A 23,678-nucleotide genomic window follows, 5' to 3' on the forward strand; every position below is an offset into this window, starting at 1 on the left:
GCACATACTAATTTTAAAAGCACACACAGACGCACCAAAAATCTAATCACAGTTTGAATCGCCAGCAAAAAAACAGAAGCACACTAAATAGCAGAATATTGTAGTTTCTTTTCTTTTTTTTTAAAATGAGGTATTGTGGTTTTCCATTTTCTTGCTTAACACGTGTATGTAAACTTTGAGTCGAGTTGCCTCAACTTATAGGGAGCGCTCTCACAAAATCACAGCATAGTTATGAGTTAGGCTATGAATAGTTGGTGATGCAGGCGCCAACTTCCTCATCCTTGAAAGGTCATGTTGGTTTATTTACATTCAAACCTACAGGCCCCATTCAGGAAATGAAATGAGAAAATCCAGTAAAACTTGCATGCAACTCTATGAGGAACAATGCAAATGACAGATTTATGTGCTGTGGTTTATCAGGGTAATCATAAAACACACTACAAAGGTATGTTTAAATAAAGTTTTTTTTTCTCCAACCAATCACATGAGCCAAGGGGGCAGCCAATAATGGACATATTTCAAGGCTCAAGCTTGTATATAGAATATTTACCCAAAAAGTTGCACTTAATGTACTATAAAAACTGACAGAGTTCTCCTGTATAGTGTCGTTGCAGTTTTGACTCTCTACTTTGATGTAAGAGCAGGCTGCAAGGTCACACCCTAAGACAACACTGCACATATTTCTGTTTGACAGAGCTGAGTGATACAGTATCTTGTGTGCAAGGTGTGTGGCATGACTAGGTGGCTGTGTTTTAATGCATTAAAATTGTGCAACTTGTACAGTGGGCCTCTGCAGCTGCTGAAATCACAGTTCTTGTGTCACCCGATCATCTACAGCTCTGTACTTCTGCCACCTCTGTGGCTGGACAGAGCTGGTAAAAAGCTGGGTCAGCATCAGATGAGGCTTTTACGTCAGTAGCTGTAGAGTACTGTTCTTACTCTGTCACATAGATGATACTTAGGGGCGTGATGTTTTGCCGATGGACTCAAAAAAAGACAAGCACTTCACAAAGGCAGTCAACCATTCTCGATGCCTATATTTGTGTCTTACCGGCACGCTTCGGGAGCTCAAGGTGTCAAGAAAAGTGGAAGAAAATACACGTTTAATTAAAAAAACGATTGGTTTATTAATATTGTTTGTACATAGCAAACACTGTAAGAGCAGCAGAGGACCAGAAGTTGTGGTGTGTGTCAGTGTCTGTGTTTGGTTGTGTGGATGTTTTTTTTTTGTTGTTGTTGTTGTGATCAGCAGCAGGGAGGGAGAGCAGGCCCCGTTTCTCCTCTCAGTTGGCTACGCTCCAGTCACATGAACAGCTCTTCAACGGCGACCAGTAGACTTGAACATTGCTCCAAATTGACATTTACTCCTCAGCAAAGGCAGAGAAAAATACATTAAAAAAATCCTTCCTAGTGCTCACGCTTGCCGAATGACAAGTGATAAATTATTTGAATATTTGGATGGTGTTCATTTCATAAAGGTAAACCAGCGTCTCCGTTCATTCTGTGAGGCTTACCACACCCTTTTTTTTTAGCCTCAGCCTTTCAGGACGACTGAAATAAGATTCATCCCTCTACTCAACTGCCCCTTGGGTTAACAGTTTAAAAGTGCCATAGATTTTGTCCCCCACCCAACCCCTCCCATTTGTTAAAAAAAAAAAAAAAAAGTATTCCTCAATGCCTTTTCAGAGGTCTTTTCACCAGTGAGAACACATGTGGCAATAGTTATTTAACTTTACAATATTGTTTATACAAGAATTAAAGCCAATCCTATTCTTACAGTATGTACAGTCCCACCCTGGCCCAGTCCATGGGTACATAAAGACACAACAACCTCATACTCAATAGGTCCAGTTGTCCTCCGAAATGATTTTATATTAGTTCCTCAGTTTAACTCCATGTGCCTTCAGCCGTAACTTCTCCTTTTCTCAGCGTCCACAGTTCTTTTTTTTCCTTTTTGCCATCAGCATGTACAGTAGTGCTTTAATTTGTAAACTTAAAAGCCGCAGAGGAGGTTCCATTCACTCTTCATCCGTACAAACCTGAAACAAGACGAGACAGCAGCTGTTAATGGGAAACATGTCGGATGGCCAGTTTAACCATCTGTTAGAAAAAAAGCGTCCATGTGATTCCAGTGGGGTTCGCCAAGGCACTTTCTCACCTTGACAAACGGGTGGTCTAGCAGCATGCTAGCTGTCCAGCGGCGTTTGGGTTCACTCTCCAGACAGTGACCAAGGAAGTCCTTCCCCTCTGTGCTGAGTTTCTCTGGGATGGGGGGTTTATGGCCCATTCCCACTTTGTACATGATCTGGAAGTTGTGCTCATACTCGTGCCAGGGCCTCTGCAGATGAGATAAAAGTAAGAACACAACATCAGTTTCTATGTGGTTTTTACTTCTGTTTTTTTGTGCAGTGTCTTTTTTGAAGTGGTAAGAAAGGGGGAAATAAAATAACAACCACAAGGATGTGTGAAGAATTTGCCTTCGACAGGTTTAAGCATCAGTAGGCTTTGTAACTGTGAGGTAGCATTTTTAAATAACCAAAATAACATTTCACAACTGTAGAAGTAAAAGTGAAGAGCTATTAGGTAAATACATTTAATTTATTTATTAATAATAAACAAACAATGTTTCAGCCAGACTTTTATAAGTTAAACCTGCTTGTTTTAACTGAATGAATAATATTTGTATCTGGAAAGGACAGGTGATCTACAAAGGTTTGCAAAACTAATAATTATAACGGAGCAGGTATTTCAACCTGTCGCCTCTGTAACTAGAAACCAACAGAATTCTTGCAGCATAGAAAAATTCTTGTAAGAATCTGAGCTTTTTTTGCACTTTCAAGAAAGCGCTGAGTGTGACAAAAATATCTTGCATCCCTCTTTACCTTTCCAGTCACCATCTCAATGAGAACACAGCCCAAACTCCAGATGTCCGCCGCTCGTCCGTGACCTTCCCCTTTTGCTCTGGTGATGACTTCAGGTGCCATGTATGCTGATGAAGACAGAAAATAGTTACAGCAATAGAATTTATTAAGCAGTAATACAATAATAATCTGACACGATGCAGCATAATCCCTGTGATGTTTGATATGAAAAATGAAGATTGTTGTATCCATACAGCAGTCACAGAAACATAGATTCCGAATAACCGCGTACATTGAGTATCTAACGTCTGCATCTCATATTCATCACCATGACTACACAAGAACACACATTTCCGATGATTCAAGGCATCAAAAATATCAAACCACAGTGACCTCTGGTGGTGGCATACAACAAAGACACCCGATATAAATTCTTACCTGCTGTTCCCAGCGTGCTGTTCACTTCCCCTGGCATGGTGTGTGTGTTGTTCCTCAATTTCACTGAACAGCCAAAGTCACCCAGCTTAATCAGGCCAGACGATGTCAAAAAGATGTTGGCTCCTGATGTTTAAAAAAAAAAAAAAGAAAAGGTTAAATGGATGCCGCGTTCATTTAGAGCTTTCTGCATATCTGATAACAACAAAATATGTAATATAAGAGTGAGAGAGCCGTGTGACACTGACCCTTGATATCGCGGTGGACAATGCCATGCTCATGGAGGACATTGATGGCTGTAGTGATCTGTTTACTGTAGAGCCTGATGACATGTTCCTGCAGCCCCAGTCTGGACACCTCCTCCAGGGTGCCCTCGTCACAGTACTCCATGAAGATGTACATCTCCTCCTACAGGGGAGCGCATGGAAGTTTATACCAAACTGTTCCGGTATGCAAAACGTGATGCCTGAATAAACTGTATGTCGTCTTACCCGATGGAGCTCCACTCCAAAGTATCGCACCAGGTTTGGGTGTTTAATGCCTTCAAATATTTTCAGCTCATCTGCAGTCTCCTTGATTGTTTTGTGATCATTCGGCTGGAATCGGATCTGGATGAAAAACATAAAGAATAAGAAGAAAGAAAAAAAAAAGTGTGTTATTACTACATGCATTTTTTTTGAAAACTACTGAACTGATCTTGCTGGGGTACATACCTCCTTCATGGCCATTAGTTCTCCAGTGTCAACATTGATGCAGGTGTACACTTTCCCATACTGGCCCTCACCTGTTATCATAAAAAAAAAAAATCAAATAAAAAGTCACTGCCTGTGTGTGAGTTAATAGGCCACCTCATAAGAAAAGGAGTCCGTAGCTAGTCGTACCTATCTTGTTGCCTCTCTGCCACTTAAAGGTCACCTTCCTGAGCCCGACATGCATGACATTGTCATAGGATTTGGGTGTGTGACACACTTGGCCGATGATGTTGCGCTGCTTCATCACAGCATAGCGTTTGTCCTCGAACTTGCGAATGGAGCGACGGACAGCCTCCATGGGGCTTTGCCTTGCTGCTGTGTCTAAGATAGGAGGCAGGAAACTTATTCTAATAAAAAAAAAAACAGTCCTGATAGTATGTTTTATTCAACAAGCATCAGAACTTGACAATCTTACCCTTGGACTGGCTGATAAAGTTGCGAAGCTCCCAGCTTCGGCGTGCAGTGCTGTTAGGATCCCCCTTAGGATAAGAGGGTTCTGGAGAAAGAAAGGGCAAAAGAAAATTCAGCCAATCAGGACAATTTATCAACACAACGTAAATCAAACCTTGCAGATCAGTCCTTGCACCCACCTTCTCTGTCCTCTGTGGGGCTGGAGTGGCGGCTCAGAGATTTAAAATGCAACTCTGCTGCAACCGACGACAGGCGGTCATTCTCATGGAAACTGGATCCCCTGCAAGGACATGCAACACTGTGGTTCATTTAAAAACTACTGATTTCAGACTGTGTGTTTCAATCTGGGGCTTTCTGTGTTAATGGACAAATCCTTTCTGCCAGGATTTGTATGCTCTCGATAAAATGATGCGCACAAAAAGACTGAACAGTACAGGACACTCTTTCATAGAAGCATCTTAATCATGTAAGAGCCACTGACTCACAAAGGGACAGATATCATCTTCAACTTCAGACGCTATTGGGAAAAAATGTTCTTGTGCTTAAAATAAAATTAATACTGCAAAGTATATAAATAATCCAATTGATAAAATACACACAATTATGTGCTGGAAGACAATATAAAAAACACCTGACCTTTTACGAGAGACAAACATTCTCAATATGGTTTCTGAAACCCATTACCAGTTCAGCATGCATCAGCTCAAACATCTTGAAGGTTAGATCTCTCGAGTACATGTTCTGACTTCAAAAGCACATAGAAATAAGCCAGAAATCTAAAAAGGTGGTGAATCACCAGCGTCAAAGCAGTACTGATGTTAATAGCACTAAAGCGGAATATCATAGCCCACTCGGTCAATGAGGTAGAGCGTGTTATTTTGCACTTTCACACCACGCACAACAATCACAGTCTCTTCCCTTGACCAGACTTGCATAAGACCATTTATTCTTATTTGAAAATGTTATTTGTAAAATCTGAAAATGAAATTTTGCAGGCTGTTTTAAGGCCGAACAGACTAAAACTCTGAGATAGGACACTTTTTTTTTTTTTTTTTTTTTAGAAATCAATCAATGCCATGCATATTTTATGCTGCATCCACTAGAACTTCATTGAAGCTGCAGCAAGTCAGTATTTTTTTCAAATCTGAACAACCATGTGGTAAACACAGCAACAATGCATTAAAAAAAAGGGTTCCTATTGTCCAAAGATTTATACTAAATGTACAAACATAAGTTAAATGTACAAAAGGTTTATGCTTTGTTTGAATCTGTCAAGCAGAGCCTGGAAATGCTTAATTTACAAAGAATGGCAGTCGATCTAATATCTGTCCAAATTCATAGTGTTTGTTTAGATGCAAACAGAGGGCTAGATTCAACTTGATGCTGGGATCTACTAAAACATGAACAAAAACAAGTAGAATATAAAAATATATCCCTCTATAAGAGTGCTATCATATGGTGATGGCTTTTGTTTTTGCGTCTGAGGCTGACTTTTGACAGCAATCAGGTGACTTAGGGGCATGGCTACCTGACGTCATTGGGGCTGCTGCTGGGTGCTTTGGTGTTGCTTTGTTCCCCCGGGCCCTGAGGGACGGGGCGAGGGCCGTTGGGGAACAGCTGGTTCCGGAGGTCGCAGGGGAGACTTCGAGAGCTGTGTGGTGAAAAAACAATCTGAGGAGCTCTGCCTTGGGAGGTAAGGTGGCTTGCATAGGGTGTGAATAGATGTTCAGGGGTGTGATTGGGTGGCTGGTTGAGGGACGGACACGCACGCTTACTCTGACACTTTCACTCAACAGACACTATACAAATAATAAAATAACCACTCATAGCACACACACAAACAGAAGCTCACATCACACATAAGCTGAACAACTGCAGAGCAAAGACATAACAAGGCAAAAAAAAAAGAAAAAAGTAATGAGCCATGCAGGACAGAGTATTAACATCAAATTAGGCATTAGGCACAGATTATTGTCAAAACTTGAACAGTGATCACCTACCTGAAACCTTCAGCATTAGGGATGAACAGGTTGGGGTTTGGTGGGTCACTATGGCAGCGAGGCACCTTTACAGGTCGAGGACTGTTTCTGGGAGCTGAAAAGAAAAAAAGCTTGATTTAGTCAAGCCACCTACAAAACACCTTTTTTTTGTGGTTATGAAAGAAATCTGTGAAGTAACGTCACAGAAGTGACATCAATTCTGCTCCTCCAGGGGGGGCAAAGTGCTCAAACAAACACATCCAATGGTTATTATGTGACCACATGAAAAAACGTGTATTGTGTTACTTTACTCCATACAAGTCAAATACAGATTATTTGGATATATATAAGTAAACTACTTTGTGCTACTTTAAAAAGGCAGAAACGAGGCTGTAACATTCGACAGTTGGCCCGTTTTTTTTTCTTTTGTTTTTGTTTTCTGTCTTCATTTAAATCAGGAAACGTTTGCAGAGCAAATATGCTCTTTTTCAGCAACACCCTGCTTCACTGTCACAGTAGCACACTTTCATACTTGCCCGGGGGAAGCACAGCTTTCTGTTATTGCCCACTGAGTAGCAGCATGGAGTTGCTGACAAGAGGCTGAGTAACCAGGGGGGGGTTACACAAACTAACAAACGTCAGGTCATCTACATCCTCTCTGCTATTCTACAGAAAACTGATTTCGCTGCCAGTGTGCCTGCTTTGCGTCTGCATGACACGCAGCTTATAAACTTGCCATAGAGTGTAAACACGGAATTAAATCCTGAACTCCAGATGTGGAAGTCACCAAGAGTTCATAGGAGCATCTTACCTATGTACAGGCCGGTGACTGGGCTATGAGGTTTTCCAATCACATGTCCAATACATTCATTCATCAAAGCTTGCAAATTCTGGAGAAAGACAAGTCAAATGATTATACATACTTCATATTCCAAGCATACTTTGCTGTGCAATTTGTAGACAAGGACAAAGAGAAGAAGAAAACAGGCAACTTTACCAAGAAGTCATCCTCTGGCAATGCTGATATAAAGCCAGGTTCGATAGCCTGAAGAAAGTCAAACCCCTGAGTCGCCCACCTGTAGGTGAAACGTGGCAGTCGATTAGTGTGTTCCAAAACTTTCTGCTACTGCTCATTTCATTCCCTCCTACGTGTGTTAACAGAATGAAATGTGCGGGTTTATTTAAGAAAATGATTTCCAGAAAGCTCTCAGCAGCTTGAGGGGATTTAGGAAAATTCTCAGAGCAACTCTGAGCAAGGAAGAGGCTAAAATGTTTACTTGAGTGAAGAGGTATACTTGACCCTGTAAGCTCTGTACAATGCATTGTTTTCAAAAGATGTGATTAGATGGAAATCAATGCAGCTGCCTAATCACAGAATAGTCTCTATCAAAACACAGTGTAATTATTAAAAACTACTTTATGAAATCAACGTCTCTGCTGAGGAAATTGTAAGCCATTGAAAATAGCCTATATCACTGTTGCATTTTCGACTTGCCAAATATCCAAGTGTTGTAATCACTTTTATTTCTGCCGTTATAGCATTAGGTGGGGAAATATGATTGTATCTCTAATGAGATCAACCACAAACATGATCTCCACACAATCTAATCTGGAGAGTTGGTGCCTTTCTCCTCGGCTTAAGAAAGTCTTAAAAGTCCTTCTCCTTACTCCTAACAGTTTTAGTGCCCTCTTGGCGACTAAGATGCTTTGTGAATAACTATTATCCTTCACAAAGATCTTATCTTTTTCTAATCTAATTCACATAAAAATGTCCTAATCAAGATTTCCGTCACTAGGAGCAACATTTTGTACTAGGAGGGTTTATGAATGTATCTCTTGATTTTGCGATTCATTTATGTTTTTCTGACAAGAGTATCACTTAATTGCATTATACTGAGCATACATCTAATAGTTGCTAATAATTATGGAGTAGATTTTAGTTGTACTCAATTTCTAAAAACAGCTTCTGTTACGCCTTGAAAATGTCATGCTGCTTTTGCAGCTGCATTCCATGAAATTACCTAAAGGCTTCACTCTATTATCAGACTACAATGTTGCCATGGTAGCTTTTTATGGCTCAAAATGGAAGCTCTTGACAAAGGGGACTAACAGAAATGTATTTCAAAGCTCTAAAATAACCAGAAGAGAAATATGGTTCTACAGTTAATAATAGTTCTAAAAATAACTAAGAGAAGGGCAAATGAGGAATTTATCATACAAACAAAATCCAGTGAACTACTATGAACTGGACCGATAACAACTTTTTTGGTACAAGTCTGCCGTTTGCTTACGTTGATGTGCAACACTGTCAATTTATTTATCTGAGATTAATAAATTATTGATTTAATGCCACACCAGTCAGCCTGGCTTTAACTTTCTTTACAGCAATACTCCACTAAGCATCCCTAAGCAACACACTCAAACACTTAAATGTTGCCTCAGCAGACCCTGCACCCAACCAGAGGGCAAACAAAAAGACATAAATAAATGACTTAATTAAATGTATATGAGTAGGGATGGGAATCGAGAACCAATTCCATGGAATTGTTTGGCAGTTTATCTAACGATTCTCTTATCAATTCCAGAAAGCACAAATTATGTCACGTAACTTCCGCAAGAAGTTACGCACACTCAATTCCAGCAAGCACGACTAATTACGCCACGTAATTTACGCAAGTTTCGCACATCCAGTGCAATCAGTAGTAAACAATGTCACCCACTCGGTTCAAACGCTCCAAAGTTTGGCTGCATTTTACCAAAACAGATGGCAACAGGGCGACTTGCAATCATTGCAAAGTGGAGATAACAGCGTCGGGAGGAAACACGACGAACATGTAGAAACATTTGAGTAAACAACATGCAATATTCTTAAATGAATGTTGTGTTTTTGAAACGCTTCGGACTGGAGATGAATCTCAACCTAGCAGCAGTGGCAGCAGCCTACCATGTTAGTGCCATGTGCTTCTTGCCACAGTTACACATCCGTTACTAGGCTGTGGGCCTCTTTTGACCGCGCTGTTGGTTTTGTAAGGTCGTGATACTTCTAACTAAACAAAGTTGATGCTGATCAAACAGTTTGTTCTCCTTTTTTTCCCCAAAATGAGAATTGATAAGAGAATCAATAAAGAATCGAATCGTTAAGCAGAATCGATAATGGAATCGGAATCGTAAAAATCTTTTTCAATTCCCATCCCTATATACGAGTGCTAAACTCTAACAGTAAGTTTTAGGCTTACCTGGGCTTGGTGCCCCTGCCACTCTCACATTTGGTCAGGACATAGGTCATCCATTTGCGGGCAAAAGCAATGTAGCGCTCCCCGATCCTTTGTCTGAACTCCCCTGACATTAGCCGCACCACCTCCTTGTGGTACTGTGAATGACAACAAAATAACAAAAAGGATATTTAGGATTAAACTTCCCCTCATCTGATGACTGATGACAATCAATTCATCCCTCATGTGCCTTTATTATCCCTTTGAAAAACAGAACCCATAACTACACACACATTAGAGGCAGAGAAGTGATTATGTAACTGTTATGTCACAAGCTCTGACCGACAAAAATCTGAGTAGACAGAGGATTATATCAGATGTGCCTTTAAGAAAATAGACTGTGTTTCAGTTACCTCGAAGGCAAAATTGTAGCCCTGTATCATTGCCTCCCTGTAGTACTGATGCAGAGTGGCTGACTCAGACTCCTCCACCTCTGCCTCAAACTCTGTGGTGAACATGAACTCCACTCGGTCAATGGCAGTGCTGATCTTTATGCATAGCTGTAGTGCCTCATCCTGTGGTAGGAGAAAGAAAGACGTAAGAGAAAGAGGTGTTTGTTTTATTATTAATAATAATGTAATGATATGGTTCTGCAGAAAACCTCAGACTCAGAGTGATCGGTAAAACTGGAAAACTGATAACATCTATGTGTGAAATTACCATGTGCTATTGTGGCTCTGAAAGTAACAGATATGAAAGTTAAGTGACTTCCCTTTTAAGAATAACTTACATCTGGCATGATAGTAGCACTGTGTCTTTTATTAGGTAACGTACTGTAGCAGAAATTCAGGGTAACTGATAGCAGTTGTGGTGAAAAACAGATCTGAAAGTAGGACGCCATCACGCACCTCTCTCTTTAACAACACAAATAGACACATATTTTTCCACAAGATACAAATCATCAGTGTGTGATTATGCAAGTACCTTGAGTTCCTCCAGCGCACTCGCAATGAGTGGCTGACTAGATGTCTGCTCCCGGCTAAGAGTGAGCACATCCTCCATGGACTGCTGAAAGGCCTTTCGCTGGGCCACCAGGTGAGCAGACTGCATCACAATCAAGAGCACATTCTCTACCTGAAAGCACATTGGACCAGTGAGAGACTTGAAAACACTGACACCACACAGACAGACTGAAGTAAAAAAAAAAGAAAAAAAAGAAAAGTCACATACCTTCATGGCCCTTAAAGTGTCAACAGTTTCCATCTGGGGAACCAGTTTGAGCAGCTCTCCATCCCACTGAGCCCAGTCAGAGTCAGTAGTGGAATCCCCAGCTCCGTGTTTACTCATAAGCAGGTAGGCCTCGTCCTCTGCAATTTCATCAGGCTCCTTGGAGCAGTCTTTGCCAGCAGCAGCATTGAGAAGCTGCAGGATGAGAGGCCGCTGACCCATCAAGCCACAAGGGACAAAAACCTGCAGCTCCTCCAAGCCTGGAATCTGAACCTGGATTTATATATATTTTTTAAAAAGGGATACATAAATGTGTTAAGGACAAAAAAGAAATATCAGAAACAAAATTAACAGAAAAGCAAACACACCTTGACATAGTTTCTCTTCTTCAGTGCCTCCAGGAGACAAGTCACCCCATTAGTGATGCTGAAATCTGCAGCAACTTCCAAGTCCTGCAGAGAGGGAAGCAAACAAATTGTGTGTCAGGACACACAGTCCCAGTTCTTTGGCGTGCAGAGAAAACAGGGTCACAGATAAACTGCAAAGTCAGTACTGTTATGGCTTTCTGTTTCAAGGTAGTGGTAGCTCTTCATTGCCGTCTCTCACCTTGCGAAGCATCTTGGCAAAGCCGAGAGCCTTGGACGCTCGTTCCCTGGCCTCGTGGAACAGCTCTTTGAGCGACCGACTAGTCTCGATAACTGACCGCCTTCAAGAATCAAAAATAATCAAAGTTTAAAGCACCTCTTCTGGAACAAACACAATATGACTGACTGAAGCAGAAATCTAATATTCATATGATCCCCTTACCTGATCTCATCTGAGGCGGTGCTGTCATCTGCAGTTTCCCAGAATTCATTACCGCTCTTTTGCAGGCCGGCATCAAGGAACTCTCCAGTGGATTTAAGCAGCATCCCAGCGATGTCACTGCAGAGAGCAGAAGAATCCACAAAGAATAAAGAAGAATAGGTTCAGTTTTTGGAAGTATTGTTTGTTCTGCTTGCTGTAATAATTTCTCATGCTCACACAAGGCCTTTAAGAGATCTGTTCGCAAATCAATCTCAAATCAAATCCACACTCCTCACTCACAAACACTTGACACAACATGACTTTGCTTATGGTGTCTTATGCTTTGCAAGCAAGTGACTGACCAAAAAAGCTTCCCGGACTGGGCCTCCCCTCCTCGAATGTAAGGAGTGATGACCTTGGTGAAGTTCCACTCCTCCTCCAACAGGTTCTTTAAGCTGTGAGAGGCCTGAGGCAGCTGCTGCAACATCTGGATCCAACTGTGCATGTAATCAAAGTAGACCTACGAAAAGAGTGACAGATGTTAAGATAACCACAGGATCTTTGGTGCACAACTTCAATAATGTATAAAGCCTTTCTTTGCAATAAATATAAATCCAAAATAAATCTAATTTGAAACTCTGTGACTTAAAGCAGGGGACGGAGAAAGGTTGGGAGTCTTACCACCAGCATCTTGTGAAGATCCTCTTCAAACTCATCAATGTTGGCATTCGTCTGCAAGCCCTGAGCATCAGTCACCACGCCTCGCAGCATGAACTGATAATACTGCTTCATCAGAAGACCACCTTTAAGAACCTCCTTACACTCACGCACCAACTGCAGAGCAAAACAATAACACAGAGATTAGCACTATTATGACACACTTGCCCTGTATAACTGTCTTCAAGAATAGTGCTGACCAGTAATATGAATTACACAGCTTTATACAAGATCTGGGCAAATGTGTATCTAAATAGAGAGAACATGTGTAGGTAGTATTTTCAATTATTTACCCAGACAGTGAACCCAGCATAGTCTAATCTGTTTACCACAGTTTCATAAAGATGTGAAAATACTTTTACACTTCTAGCTGAACATAAGTTTCACTTTCACTTTCCACACCAAACTCTCTTGTCTCATTTGTCTGAAAAATAACCATGAACACAAGAGAACAGAGAAACAATTAGAGAAGTTACACTGGCTAGGTGGGAAAATCATTCAATCGTTCAGTGTGCAGCATGTACAGAGTAGTCATTCAATTCTGATGCTAAAGTGAGTTTCATGTGCTATGCTTGCCTGTTTGATGCTGAGCAGTGAAGGCTCCCCAGCAGGCCTCTGTTCAAGTCGCAGTTTAAGGCATTCGTGAATGACGTTTAGAAGGACTCTGCACAGCACAAGGAACGCTGGCCGAAAGGACGGGAGATCCATGTCCAGCAAATCCACCCAGGAAACCTGGTCTGCCCCAAGCTCCGGATGTGCCGGACCACTGCAGGACTCATGGCGCGATAGCTCTGGCAGGTAATCACTGTACAGCATGGGGTCAGGGAAATCTGCAAACTGCAGGTGAAAGATAGGTCCAGTGAAGTTAATTCAACAATCACCATGGCTTACCAGTGCTCAACACGAAACCTCCCTAAAAAACTGAATGTTTTGGTCACAGTTCACCATTTCCAACATGTAGATGCGCTGATTATGCATTGCAGTAGACTCAGTAACAACCTTCTCTTCTCTTCTTCTTGTTTATAGTGTTCAGACTTCTTGTAAGAAGAAATGCTGCTTCCTTAATTAAATTACTGCCATTTGCACTGTGAACACGACAGTTAGCTGTTTGACTGCTTTTGCTCTCCTTTTTACAGCACTTTCAGACGGCTGACATAATTACTTTGAAGCAGTGCACCATAGTACCAGTGTAACTGAAATCTGACTGTTATGTTTTTACATAATTAACCACAAAGATAGGAGCATGACATTGTGTTTCACTGCACGTAATACAACTGTATGTCAGCCTTAAATTCATATTTGACATTTTATTATTTACAAGATGAATATTGCCCGACATACAATTTTACCTTTGGCATCTTTGAGTAAGCCTTATTATTATCAACCTAAATGATCCAACGGTTATTTTGTACAAAACCAATTGTAGTCACCTACAGTATAAACAGTACATGATCGATCAATAGTGGATTTTAAAAGGCTGACACGATAATGACAGTTTGACGCAGGAAAAAGCCGATTAACGGTAAATCAAAGTGACATCACTCCAGTCTAATAGTCAAGCTTAGTGATTTTCCAACAACTCGAGTTACCTAACAGCGTGGTGATGTCGGCTCCAGGGATTGGCCGGCCTGGGAGCCAGGCGGTTTCATAGTTGGCCCGAGGGGTAATTAAGTTAGAGGATGGAGTTGGAGAATAATTCTGTAGAATGGGCGACCTATGAATTACAGACGTTTTAAGCTTGTTCTAAGGGTCTGACAAGATAAGGACCATCACTCACTGGTAGATATTGCCTCAGTTAACGTGTGTGTGTGTGTGTGTGTGTGTGTGTGTGCTTATAGGCACCAGTCACTACAGTACGTCTATACGCGAGTGGTGGAGGCTGCTCAGCCATAATCAGAGCCAATTTCTTCCAATTAACCAACTACTAAAACAGGCATACATCTCTCATCGTATGCAAAAAAAAAAAAAGTGAGACAAAGCTGTAAGTATGGCTTTAACCAGCAAATTTCTGGTTGATCTGTTGAATTTGTTTTTCAATATTTAGTCATAAAACATGGAAATTGCTATTCTCAAGTCACATAGATCCCGTGCATAGCCTGCTTGCCTCGTCAGTCCAAAATCCAAAGATCAAAATAGTTGTCTTTTTTTTCTGTCAGTAAGGTTGATTAACCAATTGGTTATTATTTCTGTATGTTTATGATGATTTGTGATGATTTCTTAGTAGTTTAATATATTGTGTATTTCTGTTATATATTCATATTAATTTAATTTGCAAATATATGTTCATTGCTGTCAGTTACTTGTTTGTAAGTAAGCTTATGTAACACACAAATAGTGGCACAATTTAGAGGGATCCATCCTGAATCTTATTAAGTTCATTACAGTTCTGTTTAAGTTCGAGATTACTTCAAATAAATTATGTGGAGATCATTATGCGTGCAGCTAAAGAAATAAAAGCCTTACCTCCAGTGCAGGAGTGTGACGGAGCAGTGCTGCTCTGGACCTCTGAAGAGAGCGGTCCATCAGTTTGTGCAGTCTGAGGATCAGTTTACGCAGCCCCATCTGCTTCAGAGCTTTATCCACAAACGGTCTGTAGATGGCTGTGGGGCAGAATACTCCCCCTCCCGCAATCACTTCTGCACTTACTGCGTTAGCAGTTGGGAGAAACTCGTCCTCTGACAACAATCGGGCAAATTTAGGAGTCAGGGAGGGAGACAACTCTCCCTCTGCTATGTGACCCAATACTACCACCTCCTCCTCCTCCTCCTCCTCCTCAGCATCCCTGTCCTCTCCATCACTTTCAGCTGTAAAAGTGGCTGTTGAGTCATTCTCCTCGTCTTCCTCATTGTCCTCTTCTTCATTGCCACGGGAACAGCGAGGTGAGGGGATTTCAAAGACAGGCCACCCGATACGAGATAGATCATGGAGGCCCAGCACAGTTGCCATAACACGCAGCTTCTGGTTGAGGTCCTGGGTGATATTGAGCCACAGACAGAGCGCCTGCACCCTGCCCTGGAAATCTCGTGCTGCATACTTTTCATAGTCCTTCTGCAGGGCCTGCAAAGAGGGGTACAAAGCCTCCACTGACTCCAGCAACTCTATAACATGTTTGACCTGCTCAAATGCCAGCCGCTGGCGCTGAAGATGCTCCCTGCAAACAGCGCCAGAGCCCAGAGGCTCTGCTGCATTCATTGCTGATGAGGGGAAGGCACTAAAGCCCCAGGGATCTACTCCACAGTGGTTGGTCTCTGCTACGGCAGGCTCTCTCTCCTCTCCACAGACTAGATCTGGGACACTCTGATATTCCCCCTCGACTGAACACTGGGCCCCTCTCAGGCTGGCATAGTTGACCTTAAAGTGCAGCACCTCATTGATGATGTCAGGGATGGCTTGACGGGCAGTAAAAAGAAAAAGGTCTTGGTCGCCGGTGGAGCGCCGTGCATGCCAAGCCTGCAGCTCCAACCAAATGACCTCGTTGTTGTGACCCATGAAGGCCATGTTCTCCAGGCCTCTCTGCTCCTTCTCCTTCCTCTTGGAGGACATAGACGTGAGCTTGAGGAGCAGCCGCAGAGTTTCAAAGAACTTGAGGCGGTCAGCAGGACAGTCTGTCCTGGAGGTCTGGCGGTGGGTCCGAGCCATATGGGGCATAGACACAGGAAGTTTGCCACTGCTGCAACCCAAGCTCAAGTAATGCTTCCTGGGATCCATATTGAGGGAACCGAAATGAGTCGACTTTGAGAGTGGGTCCAGCATGAAGGCGCCTTCAAAGGTCTTCTTGTGGTCTCTCTCCGTGGAGCGCAGTGTGGCCCTCTGCTTCTTGCCCTGCTTGTAGCTGTGCTCTTCAGGGGTCTCCACTGGCCTGGGACTTTCTCTCAGGCCAGATGGGCTAAGGTCTGCTAAAAAAAAAAAAACAGAAAAATACACAATGTATGTAAACCTTTTTAAAAAATATATATTTCAATTTTTCTTCAAGTTGATTTATTAACTTACCCTTGTTAGGAGACCGACCAGCACTCCTGGCTTGGCTCCTTTGATGTTTGCCAGACATGCGTTTCATCTGACGTGGGTTATAAGGAGGTGAAGTGCCATACAGAGCTTCCTCTTCCTCGCTGGGAGAGTCCCAGGATTCACCCACCGCAGAGTTCTGTTGGGATGCATCTTGCACTGGCTTGGCCTGCCTGTGGACAGTTAATAATATTGTGGCAGACAAGATCAACTATTATAAACTAAACAACAAGCACAGTTACCAGGAAGTGATGTTAACACTGTCAGCAAGCCAATGCTTTGGCATTCTGAAACTAATTTCAGTCATATCGCAAGCACACCAGAGAAATGCATGTGTAAGGTCAAACAGTGCAGGGTTGTTTGTACCCACAACAGGGTGTGCAGCAAATCTCCCCCTAATGCCATGGCAAACAGGTTGCTAAACTGCAACTAGACTGAATGTCTGCTACTACCTACAGCAGACTGACGAGTTGTCTGTCCTTTGGAGCCCAGCTGGCTGCCTCCCAAATGTGCAGCAGCAATGCTCTGTGCATGACCACAGCCCTCCAGACGCAGGATAATAAGCTGTGGGTTCTCTACTGGCACCCTCTCTTGGTCTAGGTAAACATAATGGCTCAACCAGAGAGGGAGAAATAGTAACCCTCATTAAATCTCTCTGCTAAGTCATCAACCATACTGCACAAGTTGAGATTTCACGGAACACAGAGGCTTACTCACTCGGAGCGTTTATAAGTAATTAGACCATATGCGAGCACATTGCTAATGCAAAACAGAATGTCACATTCATGTGATTGTGGGTACTATTGAGCAACAATAAATGAGGGAACATCGCGGTTAAAGTTTCCTGTAATGGACGTCCATGGGACAGTATGTTGCATCTAGTTCTGAAGAAAGGAAACACTATAATCACTTGAAACACTTCCCTCTAGGGAAAAGAAAAAAACAAAAGAGAAAGAAAACAGAGAGTGCAGACACACGCCTTTCCAGATTACAATGTCAGAGCTTTATTCCCTAATGCCTTCCTGAGGGTTTTTTAATAGGATTAGAGTGAAAGGTTGGAAGGTCTGACCCCGGCAACAAAAACAAAAAGAGAAAGAAGAGGAGGGGCATGAAACGGGCGTTCTATATGCTCGTCACCATGTGTCCCTCCATCCATCATATGACTGAAAGGCATTCCCCAACACGTGCCTGTTAGGGTCCGTGCAGATGGAGTTGAAAGGGGCACACACTCACTGGGGGAGTGCGTGTGGTAAGGGGAGTAATCGGGGAAATAACTTGCTTAAGGTTTTAAAAAAGGAGCCACACAGAGAGACATTGCCCATCTGCCCCACTGCAGAATCTGTCTCTATGCTCACACAAACAAGAGTCCCCTGGGAGCAGCTGTGCAAGTATGCGCAGGGCAGACAGACACCTGCTGCAAATCCTGCAGCTTTATAAGATCACAGATGCATCAGGACTTCATGAATGAAACATGCTGCGAGAATAACGTCAGCAGCAAAACCATCTTAACCACTACAGTCTCGCAATTACAGAATAACTCTCGCATGAAAGAACACTGGTGCCTTTATGAGTGCGTTGTAGGGGAAATTGTGAAGGGGCTTGTTCTGCAGGAGCAGGACACAACAGTGATCTTTTCAGTATGCAGGCACAAGAAGGCACAATAACGCATTTAGCACGCTATGTTCTTGCGATATAAAAAAAGAAAAAGAAAAAAAAAGTATCCGGAAACTGCATAAAGAACGCAGATAGACGTCCAGTAAATGCTCCTACTGCGTCAATCCCAAGGAAGATCAGATTGTGCATACATTTGTAAACAGTCCAAAGCGTGCACGGGGCGGGTGGCGTCTGAGGACAGAAATAGTACATGCATGTAAGAGGGAACGAGACAAAGTTTAAAAAAGACACTCGTCTACGGAGAACAGCATGACTGAATCACTCAGGAATGACAGCGGAACCAATGACGCCATCACTGCCGGTTATTTGTTTGGTTGCCATGAGACACTTCAAGCACAGATTGTGCTTCTGCAGTAAAGACTGCGCAAATTCCTCATGTGAATTCTTTGCTTTTTTTCCTAAACCTACGCGCAGGGCACTCAGACAAAGTTTCTGGCCTGCATGCCCTGCAGTTAACCATGGACACACTATGGTCTTCAAGCTGTCCCTGCCTGACTGCAAAGAGTGAATTATCACTGCAGATGGTGTCTGGCTGGTCTCAATGGCTCATCTGATGGCTCATTGGGGCTCCAATAAAGGCCAGTGGAATGCTAGAGCCCCTAGGCAGAAACACTGAGTGCATAATAAACAGCACAAAACCGAGAGCCTTTTCTGTAGAGCGACTGAAGCAGCGATACCAAGGGCTGCCAGAGTCAGGGGGGCCTGACCTTTGACACCAACCATCCACACTATTGTACCAGGAAGGGGCACTCTATTGTATGGTTGTGACACGTGGCCCGTGAGGCCCACAGCTGAATAGCACACAGCTGGTTAGTGAGCACACTTGCTCACAATGCCCAAACTAAAGGGAGTTTTTTTTTTTGCTTTTTTTTTTTTTTAAATCAAGAGGAAAAGGAGAAGGTGGTCCGGGTTTTGTAAGAGCACACTCTCCGCCAATTAGGTCCTGCTGGCATAACTGACGCTCGGTAGGCTAAATCCAGATTTTGATTACCCTCCTGGCCCCCCCACTGTAAAAAAAAGGATGTGTCTGCTGGCTACTAATTTCAGCCCAGGGTTAATTGTTGAGGTGTTAAGAATTGAAAAGCTATTTGTGCATGTGCCCAGTTCCCCACAGACGTGTAGCTCATGTATATGACAGCATAAATCTCTGGCCTGCTGGCAATCCCTGATAAACAGGCAGAGCTGATGCAGCGATCAGAATTTGTGCTGTAGCCTTAACAGAAATCATAATGTACACGACGTACTTGACCCCACCCGTCTCTGGAACAGTGACAATGTGACATTGCCAAGATTGGAGCTCCCAACCTCTCCTAACTGTGTGCAAAGCATAATACACATGCACAGAGTTTGTTCTTGCAAGACGTGACACTATATGCAAACAACCACTTGAATTCATAAGGACAAGAGTGTATCTCTGAAACGCTGCTGCTGCTGCTGCTGCTGATTATCTGGCCTCACCAAGAAACATCCACAGTCTAGGAAAAAACAGACCGTACTGTAGCAGTGGAAGCTCGTGCAATCAATCACAACAAGTCATGTGATCTAAATGTATCTAAATGCAGACACTGACTTCAGACTGTGGGCTGCAGCATGAGGTAAATGGTGTAATGACATGTTTTTCACCTTATGCATCATAAATGCAGTGCAGGCAGCAGTCTGCTCCACCCCGACATCATATCTGAAACCGTAGAGTTATAAGCAACGCCTCTGTCAGTTTTAACTTGCATTTCAATTTCATGCAGTTGTGCACATCTTAAGTGTCACAGCACACAGATGAGCGCATTATTCCACAGAGCTTAACTATCTTTCTTTTCCTGTCTCTGTCGTGTATCACCTTACACGATCTTACTCTTGCACCAGTGTCAGTATGCTCGATGGTTTTAGTAGTTTACAAAGATCCTATTGTTTAAAAGGAAGTGACAGATACGAGTGACAGAATGCGACGGCAGAACCAATTTCTCTGAAGCAGGTGTGGGCAGCGACAGGATGCGGACAGGAAATGTTACAGGACGGTCCATCTGTACTCTACAGCCTGTGCTCCTGGCAAATGCAGGCATTAATGAGTTCTGCCCATCGTGCCTCCGGGGCTCCAGGCAGCCATCCACTGCGCACAGTACACCACATCCTGAAATCTCTGGAATGCTTGTGAGCCACAATGTCTTCTCGCTGACTTTGAGAACGAGACATTATCGACAAAAGGACCTCTGTACTTGCAATGATAGCAAGGGCCCTTGATTACCAATCAAGCACATAACTCGTCTTTCTCAGAACAGTCGGCAGCATGATACAACCTCACATTTGGTGTTAAAGCATATTCACTCATCCGAGGTGGACAGAAGGCTCCGTCTGCAACAAAGACAACTCGGTTTTTTTTTGCATGTTACGAGGCCTGTTTCAGTCAGGATCGTTTGGATTAAATCACAGGACAGAGGGTGTAGTGAAAACTATGCAGCTTTTGCCATTGACCTTTATTGTTTACAGGTTTTCTATGTTGTAATTTCAGTACTTATTATAGTAGAAATTCTGCAGCAGAGCCGGATTTAGACTTAGGAAGGCTCTCTAGATCATGTTTACATTTCAGACCAAACTTTCCATGCACATTAAACACTGATATAAAACTGACTCTCTTGTCATCAAGTCAACTTTGTGTGACACTGACATACTTCCAGAAATAGCACTGTTAATGGCTCCCTTTTTCTTTTTTTCGTGCAACAATGCCTGACAGCAATTACAGTAAGAGGGACAGTCAGTATTGCACAATCATGCCAGGCTGTTTTTGTGTCCACTTCGGACTAAGTGGCCACAGGAGAATAACAACTGGATGGTACTCAGTCATTACTAACAACAAAAAAACAACAAGCCACTTGCTATAAAGCAGGATTATTGCAGATGACAGAGCTGATCCAAACGTGATAAATGCTCTGCAGACACAGCTGCATGCGAGCAGGAGAAGGGAGGAGAGGGGAAGACATAACAGCGGATTCCTGAGGGGCTGTCTGCCGGCGGTCAGGGGCAAACACTGCGGAATTTCGATTAGGAGATGCGCACGTATGACAAAAACATGCATCCCCCACCACCTCCAGGCGAGATTGCAGAAATATATCATTTAGTAACCTTGCAGTCTGAGCACCGCGATCTCACGCAGGATGATGAAACATTGCTTGCACATGCACATACGTTTGCAACAGATTGTCAATTAAAGTTGAACGAGGTGAAATAATGATCCAAGCGAGGGCGGAGGGAAGGGAGAAAAAAAAATGCATTAAGTGCAAAACATTCACAATCAACGAGCCCAGATCATGATTCAGCAGCGGGGAGCGAGACAACAACACGAGCTCCGAGTCTAGGTGGAGGATTAACAATAACAGTGGAGCAACATGCTAGCTGAAGCCAAGCGAAGTTTGGGCTTCGGTGTTTGTGCTGAAATGCACGGTGGTCCCGGCGATATCAAGTAACAAACAAACACGCTTACAAAGTCCACATCATGAGACCGCATTGCAAAACTTATCTGGCTTCAAGCTCGGGTAGTTTCTGCTTGCGGGGGGGTTGAACAATAAAAAAAAGTGACAAGCGACAGCTAACAGGAGATGTTCGCTAGCTTGTTCCCTGACATGTTGCACTGTGGTTGGAGAAGTGTGCGTAAAATGTTACCTGATCATTTGGAGAGCATTGTTTGGTTTCTTTCCGCGCTCTCTCTCTCTTTCTTTTTTTTTAGCAACCGAGACTCAAGCTAATATATCTGCAGCGAGGTACTGCCTGGAGGAAAAGAAAAAAAAAATGTTGCTCCAAAAAGTTTGCAACTCCAGTTGTTGCAAATGCATTTACTGCACGCGTACCACTATTTGACAGGAAGTCGATTTCTAAGGGATGCGCAAGCGCTCCACATACAACCGACTGCAGTGTCACGTTCAGCTCCCTATTTGGCAAGTGCGAGGTCCTGATGGTGTAAGTGTCTGTTCAACAAATTCGCATACCTGCTGGGCTTGTTACGATCCGGTGGCTCCATTAGCAAAGCAGTGGCTTCTTGATCCTAGCCGTGCATGGACTGAACCATGACTAAGCGATATCAGACAGACTTTGCACCGGTAAATATCTGCAAGAGAGACGGATTTGTGTCTCTTTAGAGCACTTTCTATCCGCCGGCACAGTTGACTCTCGCTGGTGCGTATGCCGTCGCCATCTTTCCAACGTTCATTGAGGAGGAGTGCCACACTCTTGCATTACTACGGCAACCCGGATGGGTCATATGCGTGTGGTCATAACTGTGTCTCTAACTATGCATGACTCCCAAGTCCTTGTTTTTAACCTCACAGCACAGTCACAGTGAATCAGTTATCATAAGGTCGAATCTTGACTTGACATGACGAATTGTCATACTTAAAAAAGTGCAGTGGAATTTTTTTTTTCTTTTATCTGCTCCAAATGACTGCGTGGGATCATTTCAGTTAATTATTTATTCACAACCTGGTTGGAGAATAGAGAGACTAATTTCAAATGGCCCTTCACCATCAGAGAGTACTAAGTGCAAACAGCTCTACAGTACGGGGGGCCCAATGTGACATGATGTCAGGGGCCCTGCAACGCCTTGTCTGTTGTATGATGAGGAGTGAATGCAACCAGTATGCTGCTACCAGATGAACCTGATAGGGGTGGCCTGGGGCAAAAAAAATGCATTAACATAGGATCTACTGACTCTTTTACACACACGTTTTAACAACATCTTTTGGACTACTATGTTTTCATATGTATTTTGCACATTTAAAATATTCTTTTGCACACTACCAGGTGAATACTTTGCACACCCCTGCACAGTCAGTACAAAACTTTGTACAAAACATATAAGGAAGATAAAAATCAATTATTAAAAGATATATTTTAGTAATTAGGAAGATAAAAATCAAGATATTGATTTTTATTTTCTTATATATTTTACTTCATGTTTGTTCTGCACCGAATACAAGACAAGACAAACTCCTTGCATGTGAAAACCTACTTGGCAATAAACCTGATTCTGAATACTAACCTAAGTTTCTAATCTTCTCTGCAGTATCCCTATGCTGTGACACTGTGAGTGCATGTTTGCAATACACTAATCAAATTAATTTAGAAATGTACACGGTCTGTGCATAGTGTGAGCTGAAATAATGCTCTTTAAACTGTGTTTGACACAGGGCAACTGTTCCAAAAGCGGCCTTGAGAGGTCAGTTCATACTGTGGGGCACTGGGGGCCCCTGGTGGTCTTAGGTCTTGGGACAGCTTTTACATTTCCATAGACACATTTAGTGACACTGGGATAATGCACATTTAATTGCATGTGATCTCACAAAAAAAAAATGACTTACTCATAACTTGAGTATGAGCTTGATTTATGGTGTCTGTGAATGCAACTGGACTTTGTTTTAGATCCACAACCAAGTCCAGCTGGCCCAGAATGAACCCGCCTCAACGATTGATTTATGATGTTGCATTGCATCACCCACAAACTGTGGCCATTTGAATCTATGGTTTGAATTAAATGGATCCAGGTCTAGACACTATACATATCAGGTGTTTTCCCACACAAAAATATGTCTAGCAGTAACAGATTAATTATCACATACATTCTGGAGTAATGGGAGC

At 42.8% G+C, this 23,678-nt stretch overlaps 1 protein-coding gene across 4 annotated transcripts; it reads right to left on the reverse strand.

Moving 5' to 3' along the window:
• Positions 1-1,102: 1,102 nt before the first annotated feature.
• map3k4 (mitogen-activated protein kinase kinase kinase 4) lies at positions 1,103-22,310 on the reverse strand. 4 transcript variants are annotated; one of them, XM_019275673.2, is made up of 27 exons: positions 22,034-22,304; positions 16,371-16,558; positions 14,844-16,273; positions 12,957-13,217; positions 12,345-12,497; positions 12,026-12,183; positions 11,685-11,801; positions 11,484-11,583; positions 11,246-11,329; positions 10,881-11,150; positions 10,635-10,784; positions 10,064-10,225; positions 9,675-9,808; positions 7,436-7,514; positions 7,250-7,328; positions 6,460-6,553; positions 5,988-6,110; positions 4,639-4,739; positions 4,464-4,544; positions 4,178-4,369; positions 4,010-4,080; positions 3,788-3,904; positions 3,545-3,704; positions 3,300-3,422; positions 2,883-2,989; positions 2,159-2,338; positions 1,103-2,039 (listed from the first exon to the last, which is right to left on the reverse strand). In XM_019275673.2, exons 1-27 carry the CDS (start codon positions 22,063-22,065, stop codon positions 2,019-2,021), a joined length of 4,767 nt encoding a protein of 1,588 aa, XP_019131218.2. In that variant the 5' UTR covers positions 22,066-22,304; the 3' UTR covers positions 1,103-2,018. The 4 variants fall into 4 exon arrangements, with proteins under 4 accessions (XP_019131218.2, XP_019131217.2, XP_019131219.2 ...); XM_019275672.2 differs by having other exon boundaries at positions 14,844-16,276; positions 22,034-22,302; XM_019275674.2 differs by lacking the exon at positions 22,034-22,304 and adding an exon at positions 21,711-21,931 and having other exon boundaries at positions 14,844-16,276.
• Positions 22,311-23,678: the final 1,368 nt, after the last annotated feature.

This window comes from Larimichthys crocea, chromosome III, assembly GCF_000972845.2.
Source record: "Larimichthys crocea isolate SSNF chromosome III, L_crocea_2.0, whole genome shotgun sequence".
Taxonomy (NCBI): domain Eukaryota; kingdom Metazoa; phylum Chordata; class Actinopteri; family Sciaenidae; genus Larimichthys; species Larimichthys crocea.